This window comes from Cryptotermes secundus, unplaced genomic scaffold (assembly GCF_002891405.2).
Source record: "Cryptotermes secundus unplaced genomic scaffold, Csec_1.0 scaffold401, whole genome shotgun sequence".
Lineage (NCBI taxonomy): Eukaryota > Metazoa > Arthropoda > Insecta > Blattodea > Kalotermitidae > Cryptotermes > Cryptotermes secundus.
Genome location: NW_019731223.1, coordinates 1,907,660 through 1,931,540, shown reverse-complemented (window position 1 = coordinate 1,931,540; position 23,881 = coordinate 1,907,660). Strand labels below are relative to the sequence as shown.

Below are 23,881 nucleotides of genomic sequence, written 5' to 3'. Positions count from 1 at the left end.
TCCTCCACTTAATGCGATCTCCTGCAAATGAGAATATCCTCTTCTGTCCCCAAGGTCATCCAGCATCTTCTTACGTCTTCTGGTCACTTCTATCCGCCCCTCTATCTTTCCTTCAATAACTTCTTTTAGAAGGCAGTTACTGCGTAAGATATGACCAATCCAATTAGCCTTCCGTTTTCTTATTTCGTGTAGGATATTCCTCTGCTCACTGACTCTAAATAACACTTCTTCATTTCTCACATACTAGGTCAACTGATCTTCTCCATCCTTCTCCAACACCACATTTCGAAGCTTTCCAGGTGTTTCTGATCTACTGCCCTAAGTGTCCAAGTTTCTGCCCCATACAAAGCCATGCTCCAAATGTAGCATTTCACTAGTTTCTTTCTCAATTAATGTGTATAATAAATTCTTCCTGAGATATAATGATTTTATTTGGGATACCTTTCAACCGTACATCTTGTACGTATATTACTGCCCTGCCTGACGGTAGGTCTTACAGCTATGCGATATGACATTCTCGGGGCTTTAATTTCACAGCGTTCTATACCATTAGCCGAGATTTCCTTCCAATTATTCGGACATGTTGAATACAAACAATCATTCAAGTTTGTGTTCATATACCCCATGTTTTTAAATACCAGAACCATACCTTATCCAAAACTACACTGGAAAACATTCTGCCTCCCTCGAAACTGATGTTATCACGAATCAGAGGAGGCAAAGTACTCAAAGCAGGCCGCTGTTTTTCTGTCATATGAAAATAATAAATCAATCTTCTAATGACATCCTCAACGAATTTCTCTGCGACTGCGGCCATCTTTTCTGGGCGTGATTTCCTCGGAGGTGAGAATGAAGTTGACATGGCTGTTTCGATTTTCCTTGTTTCTTTGATAATTCTTGCAACAGTTCTCTTCGAATCGACAGCGGCGGACAGCATCCTTGAACTAACACTTTTAAAATATATTTTTATGCAATTCATTGCCTCGTCTGACACAATTTTCCACAGATTATAAATTATCTCGCGTCCTTTGCTGTGAACAACTCTGTTACGACCGTTCTCAGGTGATACCACATTATTCAATTAGATGCTGCAATATAGGTAAGTGTAAATAAACAAACACAACCTTTTATCAATGATGAAACTTGAATTAACGATAACAACAATCAGGATCGACAATGAAGAACAGCAACACAGTTCCATCTTTTTAGTTTGGTTTGTAGTAGGTGACAGCGACCTTACCAGAATGAGAACTAGAAATCAACTGAAGCAGATAATCCCTCTGGCACTTCTTGTTCACGAAGAGTCTGCCGTGGATCCAAGCAGATCTTTGCGCAGTGCCACGAGTTCTCGCACGGGGTCTACAAACTGCAGCTGAGTCAGCCATTGTCGGAAGCCGAAAAGCGCTTTGATTTTGCAAGGGAATACGGAGTGCTACTGCAGGGCAGTTCGTGTATCCTGCACGTTACATGGGTCCCTAATGATGCACACATCCACTTCAGTAGCTACGTTAACAAGAAAAATGGGGCTCTGAGAATGAAAGACTTGTCGCTGCCAAACCACTGCATTCAGAGAGATTTAAAGTACTGTGTGCGTTATCGAGCGTCGGAATACTCAGAGCCTTTAAGGCTCCCACACACAGACGCGATACGCAGCTCGGTACGGTACGGGACGATATCTAATTACATTGCGGTAAATGGAGGTCCGCACACTGGCGCGGTACTCCGAGGAACGCGATATTATCGCAGTCGGTATATCGCCTCGGTATTTCGGTCTACCGAGCGCACTCGGTAGACCGCTCGGTATCGCAGCGGTAAATAGTCATGGATCCGTCTTTGGAGGAAGAAGTTTTGCTTTTAGCTGTCGCTCTTGATGAAGACGAAGGTGAATCCCGGCAAGTATTTTACTGAACACTAAATCTGCGTAGTTCTTTTCCTACACATATTCAGTATGCCATATATATGTACAAATATTTACAATTCCATAACGAGTCTCTAATTAAGTATGTATAAGTGGTTGCTATGTGTGTTCGTATTTAGGCGAAAGAGACGAATCACTTGGGTTCATGATATAAACTTGTCAAGAGAGGAACTAAGGGAGTTTTATACATTGATACCTCAACTCCTNCCCCTGGAATTCATGTTAGTGAACGGAACTGGTGCATAGCCTACACTAAGAATGCCCACAGTTACTGTATACTTAACCCTATATAAATATATACAGATTTTTCTACTTGCTGTCTCTGTTCATTGTTAACAGCCAATTCCTTCCACTTTCTATCCTTAGCACGTGAATCCTTGTACATCGGACGATGAGTATCGTACAATAAAGCATTTTCTTTGACGAACTCTATTATTTGTTCCATTTGGTTACCCATGTCTTTTCACTTACGTATAGATACTGATTGAGTGTGAGTCATGGCCAGCTGGTTATCGGGTGTCAAAGATTCCCGAGTTCCCGAGTGTCGCGGCTGTGTGCGCGGTCCACTCGGTAAACAGCCGCTCTCGTCCCGAGTGCTATATCGTCCCGAATCGTATCGCGTCTGTGTGTGGGAGCCTCTGCTGAGTGAAGAATTTGTCTCTTTCCTGATGGGTTATGGCATTCCATTAATTTTGCCTGGTTTAAAACAAGATGATGTCAGATTTCACATCGGCAATACTGTACTTCGCTATCTTCATGACTCCTTCGAGGATAAAGTCCTACTCAACTGGTATTCTGCTGTATCTGAGGAAGGATTTTCATGGCCACCAGCCTCACCACACTAAATCCAGCGATTACTTTCTGCAATGGGGGAGGGGTACTTCATGGAGAGGGTGTTTCAGAAAAATTAGCATACGATTCAGGGATTGAAAACTGCAATTCCAATCAGAGAATGAAGCAATTTCCATAGAAACTATAACCAGGGTCCTGAAGAAATTTGTTCTTCACTTGCATAAAATTGGCCATCTTCGGAGGCATGACATGGAACATGTTTTCTTGCAACAAGGTCCGTGTGGGTGTGTGGAACGATCTGTCGAACTTTCGCACAACTGTGGTGAATAAGAAAAAAGCTATACGAATGTTGAAGTGCCACATGATTAGAAAATAAGAAAGTAAACCGTTTCTTACATTTATATTTTTTAACATTACTCAGATATCAATTAATGTATAACGTCTATCATAAGACCGGAGTAAAACCGCCTTAAGTGTTAATAATTTAATACACAGTATGGACGTCTGTAACATGACGGAAACCGAATATGATAAACACTGTCATAATCAGAATAATGCAACAGGATTACGTTTGTGTTAATCCCTTCTGAAATATGTGGAAACACCTCACATGGGTTACATGAAACACTGGGAAACGATTTTTTTGTTAACCACATTTTACCAGCACCCAGCATATAAGAAACATAGTCAAAACACCTCATTAATTTTGTTCTAACAATTAATTTTGGACTAACTTTGACAATTCCTTTCTGTTAACAAATGAAACTTGTGAAAGCATAGTTTCATTTTTCTTTATATTTTTAAGAATTTTTGTAATACAGAAACAATCCTTTTCTTACAAAAAGTTCTGAAATAAGGAGGTATTATAAAGGTTCAGAAAATACGACTATCTAAATTTTATAACTGATTGGTTCCTATCTGATTCAACCGGATTTTTCAAAACTACCACGATCATCATCAGACATTTAAAAACTACAACTTCTACGACTACTAGTGTTTATTTCAATGAAATGGGTTAAAGAACTACATTTTCAGCTACTCTCCATTCCAATTATACACTGGGTAAACTGCTAACTTCCTTACCTTAAATTGCATGAGAGAAGTAACAGAAGGAAGGGGCAGCGTAAGATTTGGACGAGGATGGCGAAGTGTAGAGTCGCTCACACTACGTGACATCCTCTGCCAGAGCGGCCCCTGACCACTATGTTCCTCATCCTTTGACATCTTGACCCCTACATGGGGACACTGAGATGGGAAAGACAGCCATACTACTAGAAAGTTTCGTACAGCACTATAGCAAAACATGTAGTGCACCAGTATACACTGAATTTCTAAGGTATAACAACACATGTCTTCAAACGTATTGCACCTATAAATTCAAACCGAAAAAATACTGGTGTATATATAATGTTGTATTTTAGCGTCCTGTTGCACTGATTTTCATCCATGATATGTATATAGTTGTAGTGCACTCAGTTTCACCTGTTACTTCACGACAAGTTTCGGCAACATAGTGCCATCACCAGTGCCCTAATTACGCTAATCTATTTCATTGCTTGCCTTTATAAAATTATTTAAAAAGTATTTAAAAGATGCTTATTTGTCAACCATAATAAATTTACACACACTAAAATTTGTTAAGATTATTCATCTTATGTGTCATAATTAAAACTTGCGTGTGGTTCTTCCACTATGGGGGTCGTTTTTCTTATATTCTGTGTAAACCGTGTCTTGTGATGTGTGTTCCCTTCTTAGCTGCTAATTATGACACATAAGATGAATAATCTTAACAAGTTTTAGTGTGTGTAAATTTATTATAGTTGACAAATACGCACTTTTTAAATACTTTTTAAATAATTTTATAAAGGCAAGCAATGAAATAGATTAGCGTAATTAGGGCACCTGATGATGGCACTATGTTGCCGAAACATGTCGTGAAGTGACAGGTGAAATTGAGTACACTACAAGATGGCAACTGTATACATATCCTGGTGTATATATGAGAATTTTAATTCTTATGAAAGAGATATCTGTTACCATACTTTTACACTGAGGTTAATGGAGTATAATGTTATAATATGACTGAGTAGCAATATGAAAAGGATATGTGAATAGCATAAATAATACATAGTAGTGAAACAACAATCTCTAGCCCAACTACTACAGAAAGGCATATGGTGGAAGGTGGAAGTGGAATTGCAGGAAAAGTATACATGTTTTTTGTGAAGAGATCTCTGAAGTAACTTCCGTAATTTCTAAATTTGCATGCAACTATAACACTTTACTGTATAAATAATATTAATGTATTAAATCCTGAAACTAGTAAAGCACATAAAATACTGCTAAGTATCTCTAGACGCTTATACAAGGTGATACATGAAAATGACCACTATATTTTCAGCAATACCTTAATAGAATTATTTCACATACATGCCAAAATGCTCCAGCGCTTAAATAAGGATGCAACTTCAATGTTTTTTCACAAGGAAATAAAAAAAAAACTTAACAACGTATAAATAACTATGAGGAGTCTATCAACCCAGATGTGTTTTTGTTAAATAATGACATACATAAGTACGAGTAATATGTAAATCAATACGACCAGAAATGAGTTCAATGTCATTAGTTACCTAACGATGTGAGTGTGTCAACGTAATAATCCATTTGCGCCTGAATAAAATTCAAGGTATAAAATTCATTACATAAATGAGTAAAATTAAATTAAATTATTTTATGTCTATTTATGAAAGGGGCTTATAAGATTAAAGACAAAAGCTGTGAAGCTCTATTAGGTGCAATGGTACTTTAAAAAGGACAACAATACCTCCGGTTTGAAATGCAATTCAACCCCTGCCGTCGTGTTGAGAAGCCAGGACTGTCAGGCACTGAACTGGAATGGAACTTTGCTCAAAGGCTCCAGGGAAGTAATTATACAGTACTGAAAAAAGCCACTGAACTCATCCCACATAGTCATGAGTTTTCATCTTCTGCTTTAAGACAAAGATACGTAATTGGCGACAAGCCCCTTGAGACTCACGACCAGCACTTTTTTTTCAACTGAATACTTGCTTCCCTAGTCCTTATGTAACATCCTCTCTGATGAAAGGATGGGTCTGTAGGTTACAATTGCTGCTGGTCTCGTCAGCGCAGTCATTCTCAGGTCCGACTCCCGAGGGACTCGTGGCCAAATTTTACTGTCTCAAATTCGAGACTCCCAAAACCTGGGGGGCCAGAACCCCGTGTTTATATTCTCCAGGAACAGGGTGGCCCCCGGTTATACCCACAGGCACTGGTTTCCCTTTTCGTCCCCTCCTACGACTCGCAGGGCTACGGTGGAGGTATACGACCACGTCTCCACACGGGGTAGCTTCTCTCCCAACAGTTATATTGTTGCAATGCGTAGCTATCGGCACGGACCGCATAGAGAACATCGCTTCCCAGTTACTCCACTGATGCGGGTTACAGAACCGTTAGCCAACAATGTTGTTTCTTTGGTTCCGTAATTCTGGCTTTCAGCAGACATGCCACAATATGGATAGGCCACTAGCCTGTCGACTACACCACGAGTTCAACTTTGCGCGGTACCAACTGACTCGAGTAGCGTGTCCCTCCCGTCACACTGGCAGACACATATGCGGCAGGAACTTCAAACAGACTGCATCTAATTACGTATTAATCTACCCATTTCCCTCAATAGTCTGAGTCTCTTCTATGATACGTCAAGCATCACGGAAATCGCCTGGTGATGTACAGTGTACTAAGGATCTTAACCAGAAGATAGAGCAGGGTTGATACGTTGAACTCCGATCTGAAGACAACATGTTTGTGTCGATAAGCAGACTTCCACGTCTCAGAGCTCGTTTTACACGCATACATTATATATTCTTAAAATGTTGCAATGACGAATATTGTACACCCGTGACAAGAAGAAAACGGAAGCTGAGAACAGAGAAGTACAATGGATCTGTAAGTTCCTTAAAAGACTATTTATGCACGGTTGTGTCAGCAGCTGATCACAGTGACCGCGCGGTCTAAGGCATAGACTGTCTTCGCTCCCTCGAAAGATGGGATTGTGGGTTCTAATCCTGCTTAAGGTATGGATGTCTGCGTGCGTTTATTCTGTGCGTAGGTAGCAGCCTTGCGAAGGGCTGATCCCCGTCCAAGGAGTCCTACCGACTGTGTATAGGATTAAGAAACTGAAAAAGCGGTCAACGGTCCAACTAAAGGACTGTAGAGCCATAGACAGATGTATGTTAGCAAGCAGTAACCAACAGGACAAAATGATGACACCAAATGCCATCGGTTATAGCAAAAGATGACAAAATTGGCAGCAGTTAAAAATAGAACAGAATATGGCAACAGTAAACTACATTGGCTGGAATACTTGAGGCATTTAGTATTAAGTATTTAATACATAATTCTTCGAAGATCGGGTTTAATCCTTTCCATTTTTGTTGACGGAAATGTCTGTTCTCGGATACTTCAGAAGATATACAGGAAGATCGAAATGTCGAGCACATCAAACTAAAAGTTGTTATAAATTGTGTTGTAGTTAATATAATTATATCTCCTACCACTAGATGGTACTGCAGAAGTACTAACAAACGAGTAGAAACGCCATCTGTCGTGTATCGGTCATACGACGTCTGCAGTATAGCTTTGTTTATTGCGTGACAGACAAGTTGTTTTCCCAATAACAACGAGTTTTCGTGGAATTGAAGAGTCTGATCGGGGTTTCTTCACTGACGAAGCGTGGTTTCACCTTAGTGGCTACGTGAACAGTCAAAACAATAGGATTTGATCATCTGAAAATCCATATGTGTTACATGAAAAGCCCTTGCACTGTCAGAAAATTGGAGTGTGGTGTGCTGTATCACGTCGTCGAATAGTGGGCAAATTTTCTTTGAAACAACAGTGAACAGTCCAGTATACCAAGACATCATAAACATCATAAGACATAAACCAAGACAGTTTATTGTGCTTCTTGAAGTTGATGAACGTGAGTGTTGGTTGCAGCAAGATGGTGCCACATGTCACACATCTAATGAAGCCATGCAGTTCTTGTGCGAGTTTTTTGGTGACCGTCTCATTTCGAAAGGATTTTGGCCCCCGCGTTCGCCCGATTTGTCACCCGCAGATTTTTTCCTTTGGGGGTACCTCAAAGGAATTGTCTATAAAGAAATAAGCATACACTGGATGACCTCAAGAGGAACATTACGACGGCCATTAACAGAATCAGCAAAATATAATTGCCTAGTGTGATGTGCGCGACTTTTCGATCTCCCTGTAGTACAGAACAGAATTATATCAGAGACACAATGGTTTATGGAGGTAACGATTCATATCGTGGTTTTCCGGTTTATGACACTGTGTTGTCTTGTAGGCTGGTACCAATGTTGCGGAGGAACATACTTTTTCAATCTGCGGGGTACAAGTGAGCCAAGGAGGAAGAATTGATCATTTTGGAGACACTCGGTTTTTATACAAAATGTGTCAATTCCGGTCTTGCCCTTGTAGGTTACTGCTACGACATTAACGCGTCACTCGTAGATTCCCTGCATTTGCATCTGAAACTGCAGCATCTACTTTGGTCTCTTGTGAGTGCAATGCATGCTGATGTTACAGTTATCCAATGCTGCTGCTATTATGATAACGTTTTCCCTGATGAGTTTATAAAATATTGAGGAAGCATTTTGATTTTGCTTTCACGCAAGGTAATCAGCATCGCGTATATTGCAGATCAATTTCGTGACGATGGTATATTAATACAATTATTGATTTTTTGACATTATCCATCATATTATTTTAAACGACATTTCAGAGACTAAATTCTGCTTCCGTCCTCAGGTAAAAAACATATTCGGTTCGGCCCAGTCGATAGATGTAGTCCTTATCTCCGAAGACTGCACAATCTGCTTCATAACACCTGGAACGACAAACGTTTTGTGTTGTTTATGTACATTCGGCATTCAAAAGGTAAGGTAAATCTATCCCTCTGACAGACCGTGGAGGCCCACAGGGTTGTGAGATGTTGAAGCTCCCACATTCTCTAGATAATCGGCTCACAGATAGCAGTGAGCCTGTCAGCCTTATATGACGGCCACCCGTTCACCCCCAAAGATTCGTGGTTCTCATTTCTGTTAGAGGTTGAGTCGACCTCAAGGCCATAGTGCGGTTGGAAGGATTAGGCAAACTGAAAAAAAATTCAATGACCTCATCGGCAATCGAACCCATGACCTTCCGGCTTGTAGCATAGTGCCCCAATTTTGTACATATTTTATGAACACCCGAAAAACACTAAGATAAAGGGAAAAACCTGTTCTCTCGTCAGAGAAGACGTCCTGTGACTATTACGATTGTAATGGTCAGACGTGAAACTTAATAGTATAGCAATAAGCCCAAAAGGAGGCAGACGTCAACAGGTACTGACAGACCATCGGTCATAAATTGACCTGGGATCGGACTTAACTCTGACGATGGAGGCAGAACCTTCCTCCGAAACAGTAGTACCCACTCAACAAACTACAACTAAGTGCCATAACCCCGCAAGACGTTAAATTCTTCTTCATTCCTACCCGTTTTAGTATCAAACGATTTCCGCTTGAGAGAATGGAATATTTTCATACACCCTACATTCTCGAGGCTATAAATTTTCCGATCAGCATAAGGTTTCGTTTAATCCTACTTTCGCTTTAGACAGGTTGTACTGCTTTTCAGTCACTCCTTAATGTGCCTTCTTCACCAGCCATTAACACTCCTCACATAACGTCTTGACACACAGACTCTCCTGTTACATTCCATACTTCATTTTTCATGCACTGGTTTATTTAAACATTATCTATCAGACAACATGAAACGGTATAGACAGTTATATATGGGCAGCTATAACTTTTCAGTAAAGTTTGAATTTTCACTTTTTGCACTCCTGTCTCTATACTGCTTGTAAATAATATCACACAAACTGTGCATGTTGTTCTAGCAAATGAATACCTAGACTTGTTTGTAATTCCAGTGATCAGTTCACTCTCGAAGGGACTCCGGTTATCCTCAGGGTCTTCGCGGTTTCCATCAGTCCCGTCCAGGCAAACACCAGAAAATACCTCGATTAGACCACAAACGCTTCCTACCAAATCCTTTCAAAATTCATCATTCATGTATCATCCTATACCGTTCTACGCTATACAAGTATAATATAATACTGACAGCATCTAAAACAAAAACAAGAACATGGCACGAATAACGTTTCGAGCAACATGTGTATTAACAAGTCTACTTCATTAATGAAACATTCCTTTATGCTATATTTTTAAAAGAACCCCATAATAAAACCCTTCTCAATAAAGCCAGCCAACAGTTATCCAAGGAAAGCAAAAATATCAAACAATCATCAATTAACAAATTCTTCGCAGAACTGACTCCAGATCGTAGCACTGAGTACTCACTCTGGAAAGCTACAAAATATTTAAAAAGACCAATAGCTCAAGTACCACCCGTAAAACGGATGGCAGATGGGCTCGTAATAATTTTGAGAAAGCAAATATATTTGCAAAACATCTTGAAAAAAGATTCCATCCAAATCCTGGACCGGATACATTACCAGTTCTAAACTCGAATGATTATCTGGACAAGATTCCACTGGTTGCCGAAGAAATAAGAACTAATCTCAACCCGAAAAAAGAACCTGGATTTGATCTTATCACAGGTGAAATTCTCAAGGACATTAAAAGGAAAACCTTGGTCAAATTGACCACGTTAATCAATGCTTGCATTCGACTAAATCATGTCCCAAATGCATGGAAAACTGAAGTACGAGTAATCATGATCCCGAAACCTGGTAAGAAGCTAAGTGAAGTGGAATCATATCGACCAATTTCATTACTGCCTATTATGTCTACGCTGTTTGAGAAACTGATGCTTAAACGTCTTAAACCCATCATTGAAGAGAAACGCCTAGTGCTAACGCATAAGTTTGGCTTTAGAAAAAATCATTCGACAATTGACCAGGTGCATCGTATCACTGACGTCATTGAAAAAACGCTTGAAAACAAAGGAGTGTGCTCTGCTGTCTTTCTTGACATTGCACAAGCTTTTGATAGAATATGGCATAAAGGCCTACTTCACAAATTGAGATCAATTCTACCCGATCATTTCTATTAACTTCTAAAATCTTATTTAACCAATCGGTATTTCCGGGTCAAACACGAAGACTCTTACTCAGGACTGAAGATAATCAAGGCTGGTGTCCCACAGGGAAGTGTACTGGGGCCAGTCCTATACCTGCTTTATATTAATGATGTGCCAACTACATCGAACAGTACTACAGCCACGTTTGCAGATGATACAACAGTCATGGCAGTAGGAGAGACTGTTGAAAGCTCAACCAGAAATCTACAATTAGCTGTAAACAAAGTCGCCCTCTGGACAAAAAATGGCGAATTAACCTCAACGAATCCAACTCAGTACATATTGACTTTACAAACAGGAGGACAATACAATCAAACAATCAATCAATCAATCAATCAATCAATTTTCATCAATGGAACTCAAGTTCCATACGCCAACACAGTGAAATATCTTGGAATAACTCTAGACACCAAGTTACGGTGGAAAGAGCATATCAAGAAGAAACGTGATGAGCTCAACAATAAGTTCAGAAAAATGTATTGCTTGCGTGGACGCAATTCTGAGCTATCAATCCACAATAAACTTACATTATACAAACAAACTCTATGTCCAGTTTGGAGTTATGGTATCCAGCTCTAGGGCTGGGCCAGTGAATCCAATATTCAAGTGATTCAACGCTATCAGAACAAAGTGCTAAAGTGTACTGTCAATGCACCATGGTACGTTCGTAACAGAGACCTCCATCGTGACCTTGGGATCGAGACGGTTACAGATATCATCGCTAAGTCCGCCACCTCTCACGAAGAGAGACTCCAAAACCATGTCGATATTGAAGCATCCAGACTTCTCAACGTGGACAATATCATCAGACGACTCAAACTGAAGAAACCGTTCGAACTAGTTAAATGTTAAAGTACTAAGTAATTCAGTGAAAGTGACTTAGTTTTAATTTACGTAGATTATTGTGTTTAGAAAACAATTAATCGTTAGTTATCCAACTAGTTTTAACTGTAATTAAGTTCTGGGTTACTCAGTCTTTAATTAATTAATAAAAAAGAACCAGTTTCAAAGCATGAAACCCAATGACTAATCGTATCTTACGTCATCTTCCACGACACTGAAAAAAGCCGACGACCTGCCAACCTTGCCGTAAACTGCCTCTGGCCTCTAAATTGTTAAAACATACCTATCACACATGCGACAGACGACTTAAGCCACTTGTACACTGACCTTTCTTCTAATCTGCCCTGTCGTGTCCCCATGGTACGGGGCATTTCTTAATAAAAAGCTGGTAATTCAGCTGGTGAAGAAATTCCCTTCTTTTATAGAACCAGAAGGTTCATCTTCATGTTCACGAAGGCAAACCAGTCGTTACAATCCTAAGCCAAATGAATTAACTGCATACCTTCACAACCTATTTCTCCTGAAATCGGTTTTAAATATTAAGCACTATCCATACCATGACACCCTAAGTCCTGCTTTCCTGAAGATTTCCGGACTAAAATGCTGTGTGCATTTCTAATTTATCAGTGTATGCTGCATGCCCTGAATATTACATCCTCCTTGGTTTATTCGGTTTAATGCAGGATGTACAGTTTATCGTTAAGACTTGTTCCCACAGGTGCTGGCACTCTTCCGGTAAATCACTATACTCTTTTCCGCTGTAGTTCAACAAGCTGTTTTATAGAAGTGTCGAATTGACGACGCTCTGCCTCTAAGCATGCTCCAAGTCGTGAAAATTTTTCTATACACATGTCGAAGCTGCTACATGGGAACAGTGGAATCTCCATGCCCAACATGTGGAAGTCACAAGGATTTAAACCGGGAGTTCGCGAACACCTCAATTGTCGACTTATGGCTCGTTCGTACTGGACTTCATCTAACGCAGCAGATAACTGACCGCACTGTGTACCTTCGCATTATCTTGCATAAAAACCAACACGGGTTTTCTTCATTAGTCAATCAATCGAAGAAGGGAGACAGAATCAATCTCATATATGGCTCGGAATTAATTTCGTGAAAAAGAAGGAAGGAAGGAAGGAAGGAAAGAAACATACAAGCAAATAAACAGAGATAAATAACAAGAAAAACAAGCCAAATTAACTTTTTGCATTAATTACAAACCAAATTTCAACTTTTAAATTATACAGTAACACTTCATGAGCACCATGAGGATTATAAGTGCTCCATTATCTGTTACTGTGGTCGTTTACGTAACCACACTTCTTCTTAATAAAAAGCTAAGTTCTGGGTCAAGAAGGCCCTTAAATAGTAATTCTTGCAACCATCTACAGCAGGCATGTCAAACTCAACTTCTACAGAGGGCCACCTGAGCCCTATAAATAATAGTCCAGGGCCGCACTTCAAAATAGAAATATACATTAGATTTTGATACAAGGAAATTTAATTCTATGTACTATTTAGGAATAATTTCAATATAATTACCTAAAGTCACATATCTTACAGTTTTAAAAAGCAAGAGAATGCCATTTTTGACAAGTATCAAACAACTTTTCAATATGTAAAAAGAGAGATTACACAAGAAATTATGTTATAAATAGCGAAACATTGAATTTCCTGCAGCCTGCTAATTTATGTCTGAGTGACACTTCTTGTCTTCTGGTCTGTTGGAAAACTGTCTTTACAAAAAATATTTCTACTAAAATTTGAATATTGATTTTAATATCAATTAGCTCTAAAAGTTGAGGGGCCGCACTTCGTGCCTACGGGGGCCGCATGTTTGACACGGCTGATCTACAGCATCAAGTCGCTGCTTTGCAAATTGGATGCAAAACGCTTCGCAGGACTGTAGTTTTCTAAAGCCAACGTAGCAGCTTTGTACCAACGTCAACTGCATCTTTGGGCAAACAACACTGAAGAGCCAAAAGACGTAATGACTTTTTCGGGCTTTCTCGTAATTGAGTACCGGAGAAGACAATTCTGTGAGCCGCTGCTTCACACGACACTACTCCCTATGAAACTGTCTCATTTTCTCCACGAAGAAAGCTGTGCAAAGTTATCGTATATGAACAATTTCTGTCCAGCACTATACTTCACAGTTGATCACCATATTTCACAATACTTCGAACTTGTATATACGTATCCCAAGGACTTTTAAATCACACAGTAGAACGATGCAGGTATGTGAGAACATATTTATTGCAATTTTATGACACCTCTTGCCCTATGTGTGGGTTGGTTGTTTACATTACAGTACAGGCATGGCTATCATAAATAAAACGTGATGTCAGATGTAAATCGATCCTAACACGGACAACACTCTGTTTACAGGACACGGCCTGGCATTAAGGACAAATTTTTTTTCAAACTTCAAGTTGCTTTTGCAAATATGATTCTTATAATTTGTTGCTTCGGTACGATACTGCGCTATTCGGACGATTTTCCGTTACGAAACCGATAACATTAACGACGCTATTTTGGCCCTTCATCGAATTTCTCGCGCCTCTACAGTTCAATCGACACAAACTCATGAACACAGAAAAGCGTGGAAAGTTAAAATTATAAGATGCAAGCGTTATTTACAAAAGGATCACTCTGGGTATATCTTCCGGGCACGTTACTTATTATGCCTGGGCCTATGAATACACTAATATTTGGTGTATTTCCTTTTATTCATTTTCAAAGATTTAGGGAGGGGTTGCCACATGCCAGACGCCACTCCTCCAACTGGCGTTCATGCATTCACGATCATCTCCAATCAACTACGATCCCTTCTGATTTGCTTACTTGTTACAAAATAGGAAAAGTAAAATTATATTCGCCGATTTCCACTGGGCGATTTATAGTCACCCAAATTCTAATAACTTAATAATTTCATTTCTCAAAGGTGATTTAGTTCATCTGCTTTCTTAAACATCGTGTGTCTTATTGTTTACCATATTAATTCACAACCATTTCATACAGGGACTGTTCATGCTTCTTGTGTTTGGATTGCACTAAACAAAGTTAACGTAAGAAATGCAGTGCTTACAGGAATACGAGTAAACAGCACTGTTCATTTCTATACACAGATATGGAACATCGAAGAAAGCAAAATATTACACGGCTGAAAACCAATGTACAGGTGAAGAACAACCATTCGCTATCTCACAAGTTTGTAGACTAGTCTCACATTCAACCGTCTCTAAGTTTTCGAATGTGCTCTAATGAATGCCTCATTACTGCATAAAGATTTACACTTATTTTTCATCCTTTCACGGTTTACTCCCTCTAGCCTGTACCCATTCCAAATTAATCTGAAATTATGAATCTTACAGACAGCTGGTAGGACTCCTTGGACGGGGGATCAGACCGTCCTACGGCCGCCATCTATACAGAGCAGCACAAACAAAGCAACACACAGCAAGCAACCATGCCTCGAGTGAGATTGGAAACCGCGACTCCAATGTTCGAACGGGGGAAACATTTCGTGACTCACAGGGCGCGGCCAGTGTGCTCGGCGGATTTATAGCTAATAAGTACATTTTCTGACCGCCTCTGTGGTCTAGTGGTCAGAGTTCCTGGATACAGATCCTGAGATCCCGGCTTCGATCGGTTTAATTCCCGGAAGAGGCTATAGATTCTTCTCTACTCCATGGCGTTAAGACCGGCTATGGGGTTCACCCAGCCTCCTCTACAGAGGACACCGGTGGATATTTCATCAGAGGTAAAGTGGCAAGGGCGTGAAGCTGACCACCACTCCATTTAATGCCGAGGCCAAGAATGGTGGAGCTATACCTCCATTCCCCCAATCGTCTTCGTGGCACAATGCTCAATTAATTAAGCAGAGGGACAACTTTACCTCACCTGTAATGATTATTCAGTTATCATCTTCGCATCAGGAGAGTTCACCATATGTAGTTACATCCCATTTTCCTAAAAAATTCTTTAACAGTTGTCTTCCGTTTGTTTACAGTCTGTAGTGCTAGTGTCGGTGCATTAGTGATTGTGTTGAGTGACAGTCTGTGTGAGAGAATCGGAAAATTGGAAACCTGTCCGATTTTGAAAAAGGACAAATAAGTTGGTGCGCATTTAGCTCGAGCATCTGTGACAACAACTGACATATTATTACGCGACACTTGTTAAGATTATGTCGGCATACACGAATCATGGGAAGGCAACATGAGCGAAGTGGAAGAGTGGGAGAAAATCAAAACCGACAGAAAGAGATCGTCGTATATTGAGAAGGAATACATGTTTACCTAGTCACTGACTTGCAATGGATGCTGTTGTTGTCATGCAACTTCCTCAAACAATTCGTTACCTTGGAATTACTAGCTGTTGACTAGCAATGGACGCTGGTTGTCACGCACTGTCTTGACAATTCGTTACCTAGGGAGTGACACTTCTCTATGCAGTGGGTCCATCTGTCACAATACCTTCGTAGGAAAAGATCTTTATAAAAAGAGTGCTGTGATTATAAGGAAAGTAACGTTGCGAGACAATTTAATTCAATATGCCCAGATTTCTTGGTCGTCCAGCTAACATGAAAATCCTGTACCAACAACGGAAATTTCACTAACTTAAGGCGTACGGTATCCCTAAGAGATTTGTTTTCCTACTCAATTTTCCTCGACTACTGTATGTCTCTGACTGAAACAGTCATTGCGGAAGTTGTGAAATTAGTACACGGTAGGCGAGAGCAACTATGTGGGTGACGCAAATCAATGACACTAAAACGCTAACCCCAAACTTTGGCTCATGGCCATAAGTTGTGACGAATCCCTCTCGCTGGCTCACCTAACCTTAAATGCTATTGCACGCTCCTATTCGAGGACACCTTACGTCCTTCAGAGACATTTTCTGGCAGAGTGTTCGGACGTTCAGAAGACTGCCGAGTTATTTCCAGTACAGATTCCTAAGTGACACCGACAAACGTAGGTTCCCAATTTACGTCGAGGAATAAAAAGAACAGAAAAAGATCAGTCTTATATCTATTACTCATCAGATGACCGTCAACTAGGAGATTCTTGTTTTCAATATGCGTAATATCGCAATTATGGCGAACACTTTCAAAAGCATTAAACACCAAAACTTAGGGTTAATAGCTATTTCAGACACGTAGCTTGCTACTTATAAATTTCAAAATACATATTCTACATATCACTAACTAAACCAAATAAATATGCAACCCGCCGTGGGCAGGGCTTCCGGTGCGACAAGTGAGTGAATTCCGCTACTGAAAAAATATAAAATTTCAAGTTTAAAATAATATTGCCAATTATTTTACAGCAATGTGTATAATGCCACTCAAATCAGAAACATTTATCTTTATAACTCAAATTACTATCCTTTTGTTGACAGGTGATCGCGATATCTAATGTTCCATTGTTGCGATAAAATCAGCCTGCCAGTGGCAGGCGTTACAACTGTGCAAATAATTCTTCGTGATTATCTGTGTGAAAACTTAACCTCTATTGGCTACTTGAATTGTTCTTTATTGGCCAGCGTGAAGTGAGATAGCATTCTTATTGTTGAGACGGTGGTTTTGACAGCCGATATACTTTCCAAATGCTGTGACGTTAATATAAAAGTAAAGTTCAAATAGAGTGGTTGTACAGCGACGTCTGTCACTGTGAATATTGCATTTGCGGAGTTTCAGTTCTAATACACGTGGATACCATGGAATACTATGCGGTCCACAGACCAAGTCATACAGAACAGAATTTTATACTGAACTTAAGTATCAACATTATTTTATGGACTTACAGTTTTATTTTAAAGACAGAAGACTGTGAATAATAAAATGCAGATGTGAAAGGCGGACCAGACCTATTTTAATGACCTATTCCAACATTCGTCTGAAGGAGCAGAGGAAAATCATGAAAACTCCCGAGAACAAAGCCAACCTCCGGACCGAAAACCGAACCATGGATCTCCCCCCCCCCAAAAAAAAACCTATTTAGTGGTTGCGTTACATTCAATGTCAGCAGCCGATCTAGTACCCTTGCACTTTTCCTGTTCAAATTACACATGACAGTACTTAATCGATAACAAAGTTGCTGGTTGTTTGCTTGGCTTACTCTTCGCCCATGAAGATGGAGTCAGTACGTTCCTCCAAAATGTCGGTAAATTTCTACAGGACTATACAGCGTCACATCACAGATGTTGGCATTCTTCAAGGTTACGGCTCAACTCAAATCCAACAGAGCTCAGCTTTAGAGCTGTGCTGGCCTTCTTTCTTACCTTTACTTCTTCCACAGTTCAGGTCCATCCCTCCAAGCTATTCTATCGACTCACGTGGCATCACTGTTCCCTTTGAACATTTTCACGTGTGGAGTAGATAGAAGCGCCAATTTACAACCAAAAACACAACTAACCCTATCCATGTTAAAAAAAAACAATAGTTGCTAAGCCAGCCAAGAAATTCCCTGCGTTTTGCAGAGTTCTACATGGCCGGTGTATCATGATCCACAGGAATCCAGTTCACACCCTTACACCAGTTTAATATTATCCTCCCATCTATGGCATTCCAAGTCATCTCTTCCTTACATGTTTTCCGACTAAAGTTGTGTATGCATCTCATCCCACCACTCGTGATGCATGCCCCGCCCATCTCAATCTTCTTGATTTGATCATTCCAGTATTTAATAAAGAGATCACATTATGACACTCCTCACTGGACAATGTTCTCCAGCATCCTCTTACCTCCTCTGTTTTCGGGTTAAATTCTTCTTGCCATCCTGTTTCAAAATACTTTCTAATCCACACTCTTCTAGTTTTCCTAAAGAGCGAGTCCTTACTACATGCCTCTGTCATGTTCCTTTTACTTCACACTAAAGAAATATTCAAAAGGCTAAAAATACATGACTAATGAGAATATTCCATCAGTAAGTTGAAGGTTGCAGGTTCAATTCCAAGCTCAGAAACGGTCGTATATTTGAAAATAATTATCAAAATTTAAGACAAATTACTTTTGAGCAGCAGAGAAATTATGCTAACATTTTTGCACATAAATCAGTGTTATGGAATTAGGAGTTTCGGCAGGGCAAGATTACAACCCACCAACATCACTCCTATCCAGAAGAACCTTCTCTTTTTGGGGCTTTTGCATCTTTTGAAAAGAAGTTTCCTCGCTGACCTGCAGTACCTATAACAGCAATTTTTCTGAGTTGTGGAGGCAGTTGCCCGCTCTATAGCACCATACGAGTCAACAATTTCTGGAAATAGCTTCAATGTTCAAACCATATGTACAAATTTGACATCCAATCCTGTGCATAATTTCCACAATTTTACATATATTATGCATAACCTCATACATTCGCAGTAATATATTAAAAAACGTACAAATGTGACGGTAACCACTGGTGGCACAAGTTCACACTAATTTTCAAGAAAAATCTCAGCTCGTTCAAACGTTACTAAAGAGGCCAAACACAAGGGCGAACATATGAATACATGATACCATAAAATCAGAAAGTGCGCTAAAAATAAAGAGTGAAGTTGAAAACCACTGCTTCGGTGCCGTGGCCTTCTATAAGCCATAGGCGCTATGCGCAGGACTTATTCGATCACTGAAGAATAGCGTGATCAAAGCATTTCGCAGGGCGTGTACTGTATTTCCCAGCTGAATAAGTTTAGAGTACATGACTCATACCTGTCACGAATGGTACAATTCCCACTTGGACCTGAAGTCGAAGTAGAAACTGTTTTACAACGCAAAGGAAGCACTGGCGGGTTGGAATTAATACGTATTATCTCGCACTGTAAATCGAATCGTGTAACTTAAATATGAAACTCAGCTAGCTCATTTTAAAAAAGGGGAATAAGTTCTGTAAGAGTAAGAGCAAAACTAAAATACATGTAAGAAGTAATTACGAATAAATTTAAATTACATAACTTTACCTTAAAATTTACAATGTTGTAACCTGTTTGAAAAAAAATAATAATGAATGGTCACTTCTCACCACCACATGAACTTCATTCTACGATAATTTATTAAATTCCACGACATGTTTCCACAATAGGTACAACTCAAGAAAACTAAAACTCTATTGGAGGACTATTTTAAGTTTTGTACTGTGGATATAGATGCACACAGACATTACTAAGAACGTAAATAACAACTTGAAAAAAAGAAATCAATTATAGACGTGGTCTTCTTACGCTAAGATCAAAGCACTGTACGCTTCCAAAAAAAAAGTGCAATAACTTAGATTCAACCCTGTTATTCTAATGTGCAATATTCAGATATAAGAAGGTATTATCATAAGTGACTACACAATAAAAAGGTCCTTAGCGTCAACCGGAAATGAAGTTTGCACATTGAAACCACTTTAAATACAAGAAATTTACACGTACTTTCCTATTTTCAATTACCAAAGTCCAACACCAGGATACTTCAGTTCTAGAAAAGATTATAAGCAAACAAGCAGACAGGTGATGGAAAAATTTCTGTACATGCAATGAGGATGATTATTGAACAAATATTAGTTGGCACGATTTTCAGGCCCACCCCTCACATTTTCATGTCAAATAATGTTCATATATAACGGTCACCTTCATGAAATGTACTACCAGTCTACTGCCGATAGACTGCGATGAACGAATTATAGTTACGAAAAGTTGCAAACAACCGAACAAGTTAGCTAAGTGCATATCACATCAGTGAATAAAACCGCTTCGGTCAATGACCTCCATTATGGACGGCGAGTCCTACTGCATAACGTTAACGAGAAGAAAAATAAAAAGACACCTAAGGATTCCCATGAGTGAGAGCCAATTCTGAAAACTAATGCCAATAATAATGATGAGGTAACGGTAAAAGTAAAGTTATCCCGACAATTACACAATTAAGCAATAAGCCATGAAGGTACATGGGGGAGTACAGCTATGACTCCACAATTCTCGACCTCGGCACTAGATGGAGGTGACTGGTGAGCTCCACGCCCCTGCCGCTTTATCCTCGGGAACAGTGGCCCCNTAAGAGCAAAACTAAAATACATGTAAGAAGTAATTACGAATAAATTTAAATTACATAACTTTACCTTAAAATTTACAATGTTGTAACCTGTTTGAAAAAAAATAATAATGAATGGTCACTTCTCACCACCACATGAACTTCATTCTACGATAATTTATTAAATTCCACGACATGTTTCCACAATAGGTACAACTCAAGAAAACTAAAACTCTATTGGAGGACTATTTTAAGTTTTGTACTGTGGATATAGATGCACACAGACATTACTAAGAACGTAAATAACAACTTGAAAAAAAGAAATCAATTATAGACGTGGTCTTCTTACGCTAAGATCAAAGCACTGTACGCTTCCAAAAAAAAAAAAAGTGCAATAACTTAGATTCAACCCTGTTATTCTAATGTGCAATATTCAGATATAAGAAGGTATTATCATAAGTGACTACACAATAAAAAGGTCCTTAGCGTCAACCGGAAATGAAGTTTGCACATTGAAACCACTTTAAATACAAGAAATTTACACGTACTTTCCTATTTTCAATTACCAAAGTCCAACACCAGGATACTTCAGTTCTAGAAAAGATTATAAGCAAACAAGCAGACAGGTGATGGAAAAATTTCTGTACATGCAATGAGGATGATTATTGAACAAATATTAGTTGGCACGATTTTCAGGCCCACCCCTCACATTTTCATGTCAAATAATGTTCATATATAACGGTCACCTTCATGAAATGTACTACCAGTCTACTGCCGATAGACTGCGATGAACGAATTATAGTTACGAAAAGTTGCAAACAACCGAACAAGTTAGCTAAGTGCATATCACATCAGTGAATAAAACCGCTTCGGTCAATGACCTCCATTATGGACGGCGAGTCCTACTGCATAACGTTAACGAGAAGAAAAATAAAAAGACACCTAAGGATTCCCATGAGTGAGAGCCAATTCTGAAAACTAATGCCAATAATAATGATGAGGTAACGGTAAAAGTAAAGTTATCCCGACAATTACACAATTAAGCAATAAGCCATGAAGGTACATGGGGGAGTACAGCTATGACTCCACAATTCTCGACCTCGGCACTAGATGGAGGTGACTGGTGAGCTCCACGCCCCTGCCGCTTTATCCTCGGGAACAGTGGCCCCGGCACTCATAAAGTAGGAGGCTGGGTGGGCCACAGAGCTGGTCTGGACGTTAAGGAGAGAAAAAAAATATCTTACCCCTACTGAGAATCGAACCCCGGTCGTCCAGTCCGCAGCCTAATCACTATACTGACTAAACTAACCCGGCTCCCAATAACTGTGATGAGATAAATAACAGTTCAGTTCAATTAATTTAATTAAGCACCTGACAACGGCAATAAAACTGGAGACAAATACTGCACATAATTAAACACGGTTCCTTATTTACTTATTCATTTATTTATTTATATGCATGCTTACTCAACAACACAAATGCTGTTTATAAAATAAGCACAAGCGAAGATGGAAACAAACACATACTGTACATACAAAAACAAATGACAATAATAATAATAATAATAATAATAATAATAATAATAATAGCAATAACAATAAATAAAAAATAAATGCTACCGTTAGTTTCTTCTCTCATGTACAAATAAATAATTATAAATAATTTGGAAGGACAGAGAGTAGGGGTATATGAAAACGAATTACAGATAAAAATAAAGAAACATGAAGTAGTTTAAGTAACGGGAAAACGTACTGCTAGGGTGATTCATGTGGGCAGAGCAAATAGCAGGCATGGTGGAAACAAACGCATACAACACTTTGGCTGGAACTCATCACAGACAAAGACTGTTTGAAAGAACTTGACAAAGACAGAAGATATCATTAAACACCGAATTTAGAGGAATACTTTGTGCTAGTGTTAAGAAGCATCAGGATAAGTACCAATGAAGGGGTTTGGTGATAACCGTAACGAACTTTCATATTCCAAAACAGGGAATTGCTTGATCAGGTGTCTAAATCGAAGACCCTTATCATGGGTTTCGATGATGATATCAAAAACACAAATGTGAATGCACTATATATTAAAATCAGCATCACAAACACCACGTATAACACGGACAAACGATCTGTCATTCGATATTCGCAACACTTCTAAAGCAGGGATCAGGTTGCTCAACCAGATACACACATTGAATTTAATTACAGTCATCATTTCGATAATCCCGTACAAGAGAAATAGTAAAAGGTTTTTTTTTTTCCTTGGCACTACAGCCCCAGTGGGCCTAGGCCTACCTCCATGAGCTCCGTTCACTTCGGTTTTTCTAGATCTTACACATACGGTAGGACTCCTTGTGCGAGTGATCAGCTCGTCGCAAGGCCTCTACCTGCATACAAACACAGAAAAACGCACACACACATCCATGCCCTGAGTGGGATTCGAACCCACGATCCCGGCTTCCGAGCGAGCGAAGACAGTGCATGCCTTAGACCGCTCGGCTACCATGACCGGCCGTAAAGGGGGTTAACTGGGTAATTTTTATCTCATACAGTATGAAGTATAAAAAGAACTACATTTATACACATTGATTTCAGCAACACTTTGTAGTCCCGGCGTGATAAACATTTACGTGATGAATAAATAGCGAACAGAAGTGTTGTTTTGCATTCGTCTCGTAACACGAAGGCCCCATGTGTACACCTTATCGGAAGATGTGTGTCATTTAGTCATGGGGAAATTATTTGGGCACAGGAATGTTTGTTGCATTAGAACGCCTCATTTAATGAAATGTAACAAATGAACCATGCAGCAATTCACCTTACCTACGTCTGTGAACAATACATTCTTGTACTGGAGCTAGCTGCCTGCTGCTCCTGCACCTAACAAAGCCCAGTGTCCGCAACTGAGAGCTCACAAAACCGCCGTGCCGTCCTCCCATATATTGATTTTCCAAAGCGGGATAGGGACATGGCGCAGCACACAAAATACAGTATAGGCGGGTTTCAACTTCATTCATACAATGTGAATTTTACCATATGACAAACACAATTTGCTACAAAACCTATTTATAAAAATGGTCATAAGTCTGACCGTAGTAATTAGTGGGAAATATTGCTCTTATTAATTCCAGACAAAAATGTTTATCTTTCAAT

At 39.5% G+C, this 23,881-nt stretch overlaps 1 protein-coding gene across 8 annotated transcripts in view; it reads right to left on the bottom strand.

Moving 5' to 3' along the window:
* LOC111866508 (microtubule-associated serine/threonine-protein kinase 3) overlaps positions 1–23,881 on the bottom strand; it is a 106,056-nt gene that overhangs the window by 67,538 nt on the left and 14,637 nt on the right. For 3 of the 8 annotated variants that reach the window (XM_023855511.2, XM_023855513.2, XM_023855512.2), the window contains exon 3: positions 3,794–3,955. The exons of 2 other annotated variants lie outside the window; for them this stretch is intronic. In XM_023855511.2, coding sequence (XP_023711279.1) covers positions 3,794–3,955 — 162 coding nt within the window. Of the gene's footprint in view, positions 1–3,793; positions 3,956–23,551; positions 23,869–23,881 lie in introns of those variants that run through there. 3 more of the 8 variants (XM_023855515.2, XM_023855516.2, XM_023855517.2) reach the window with 3 other exon arrangements.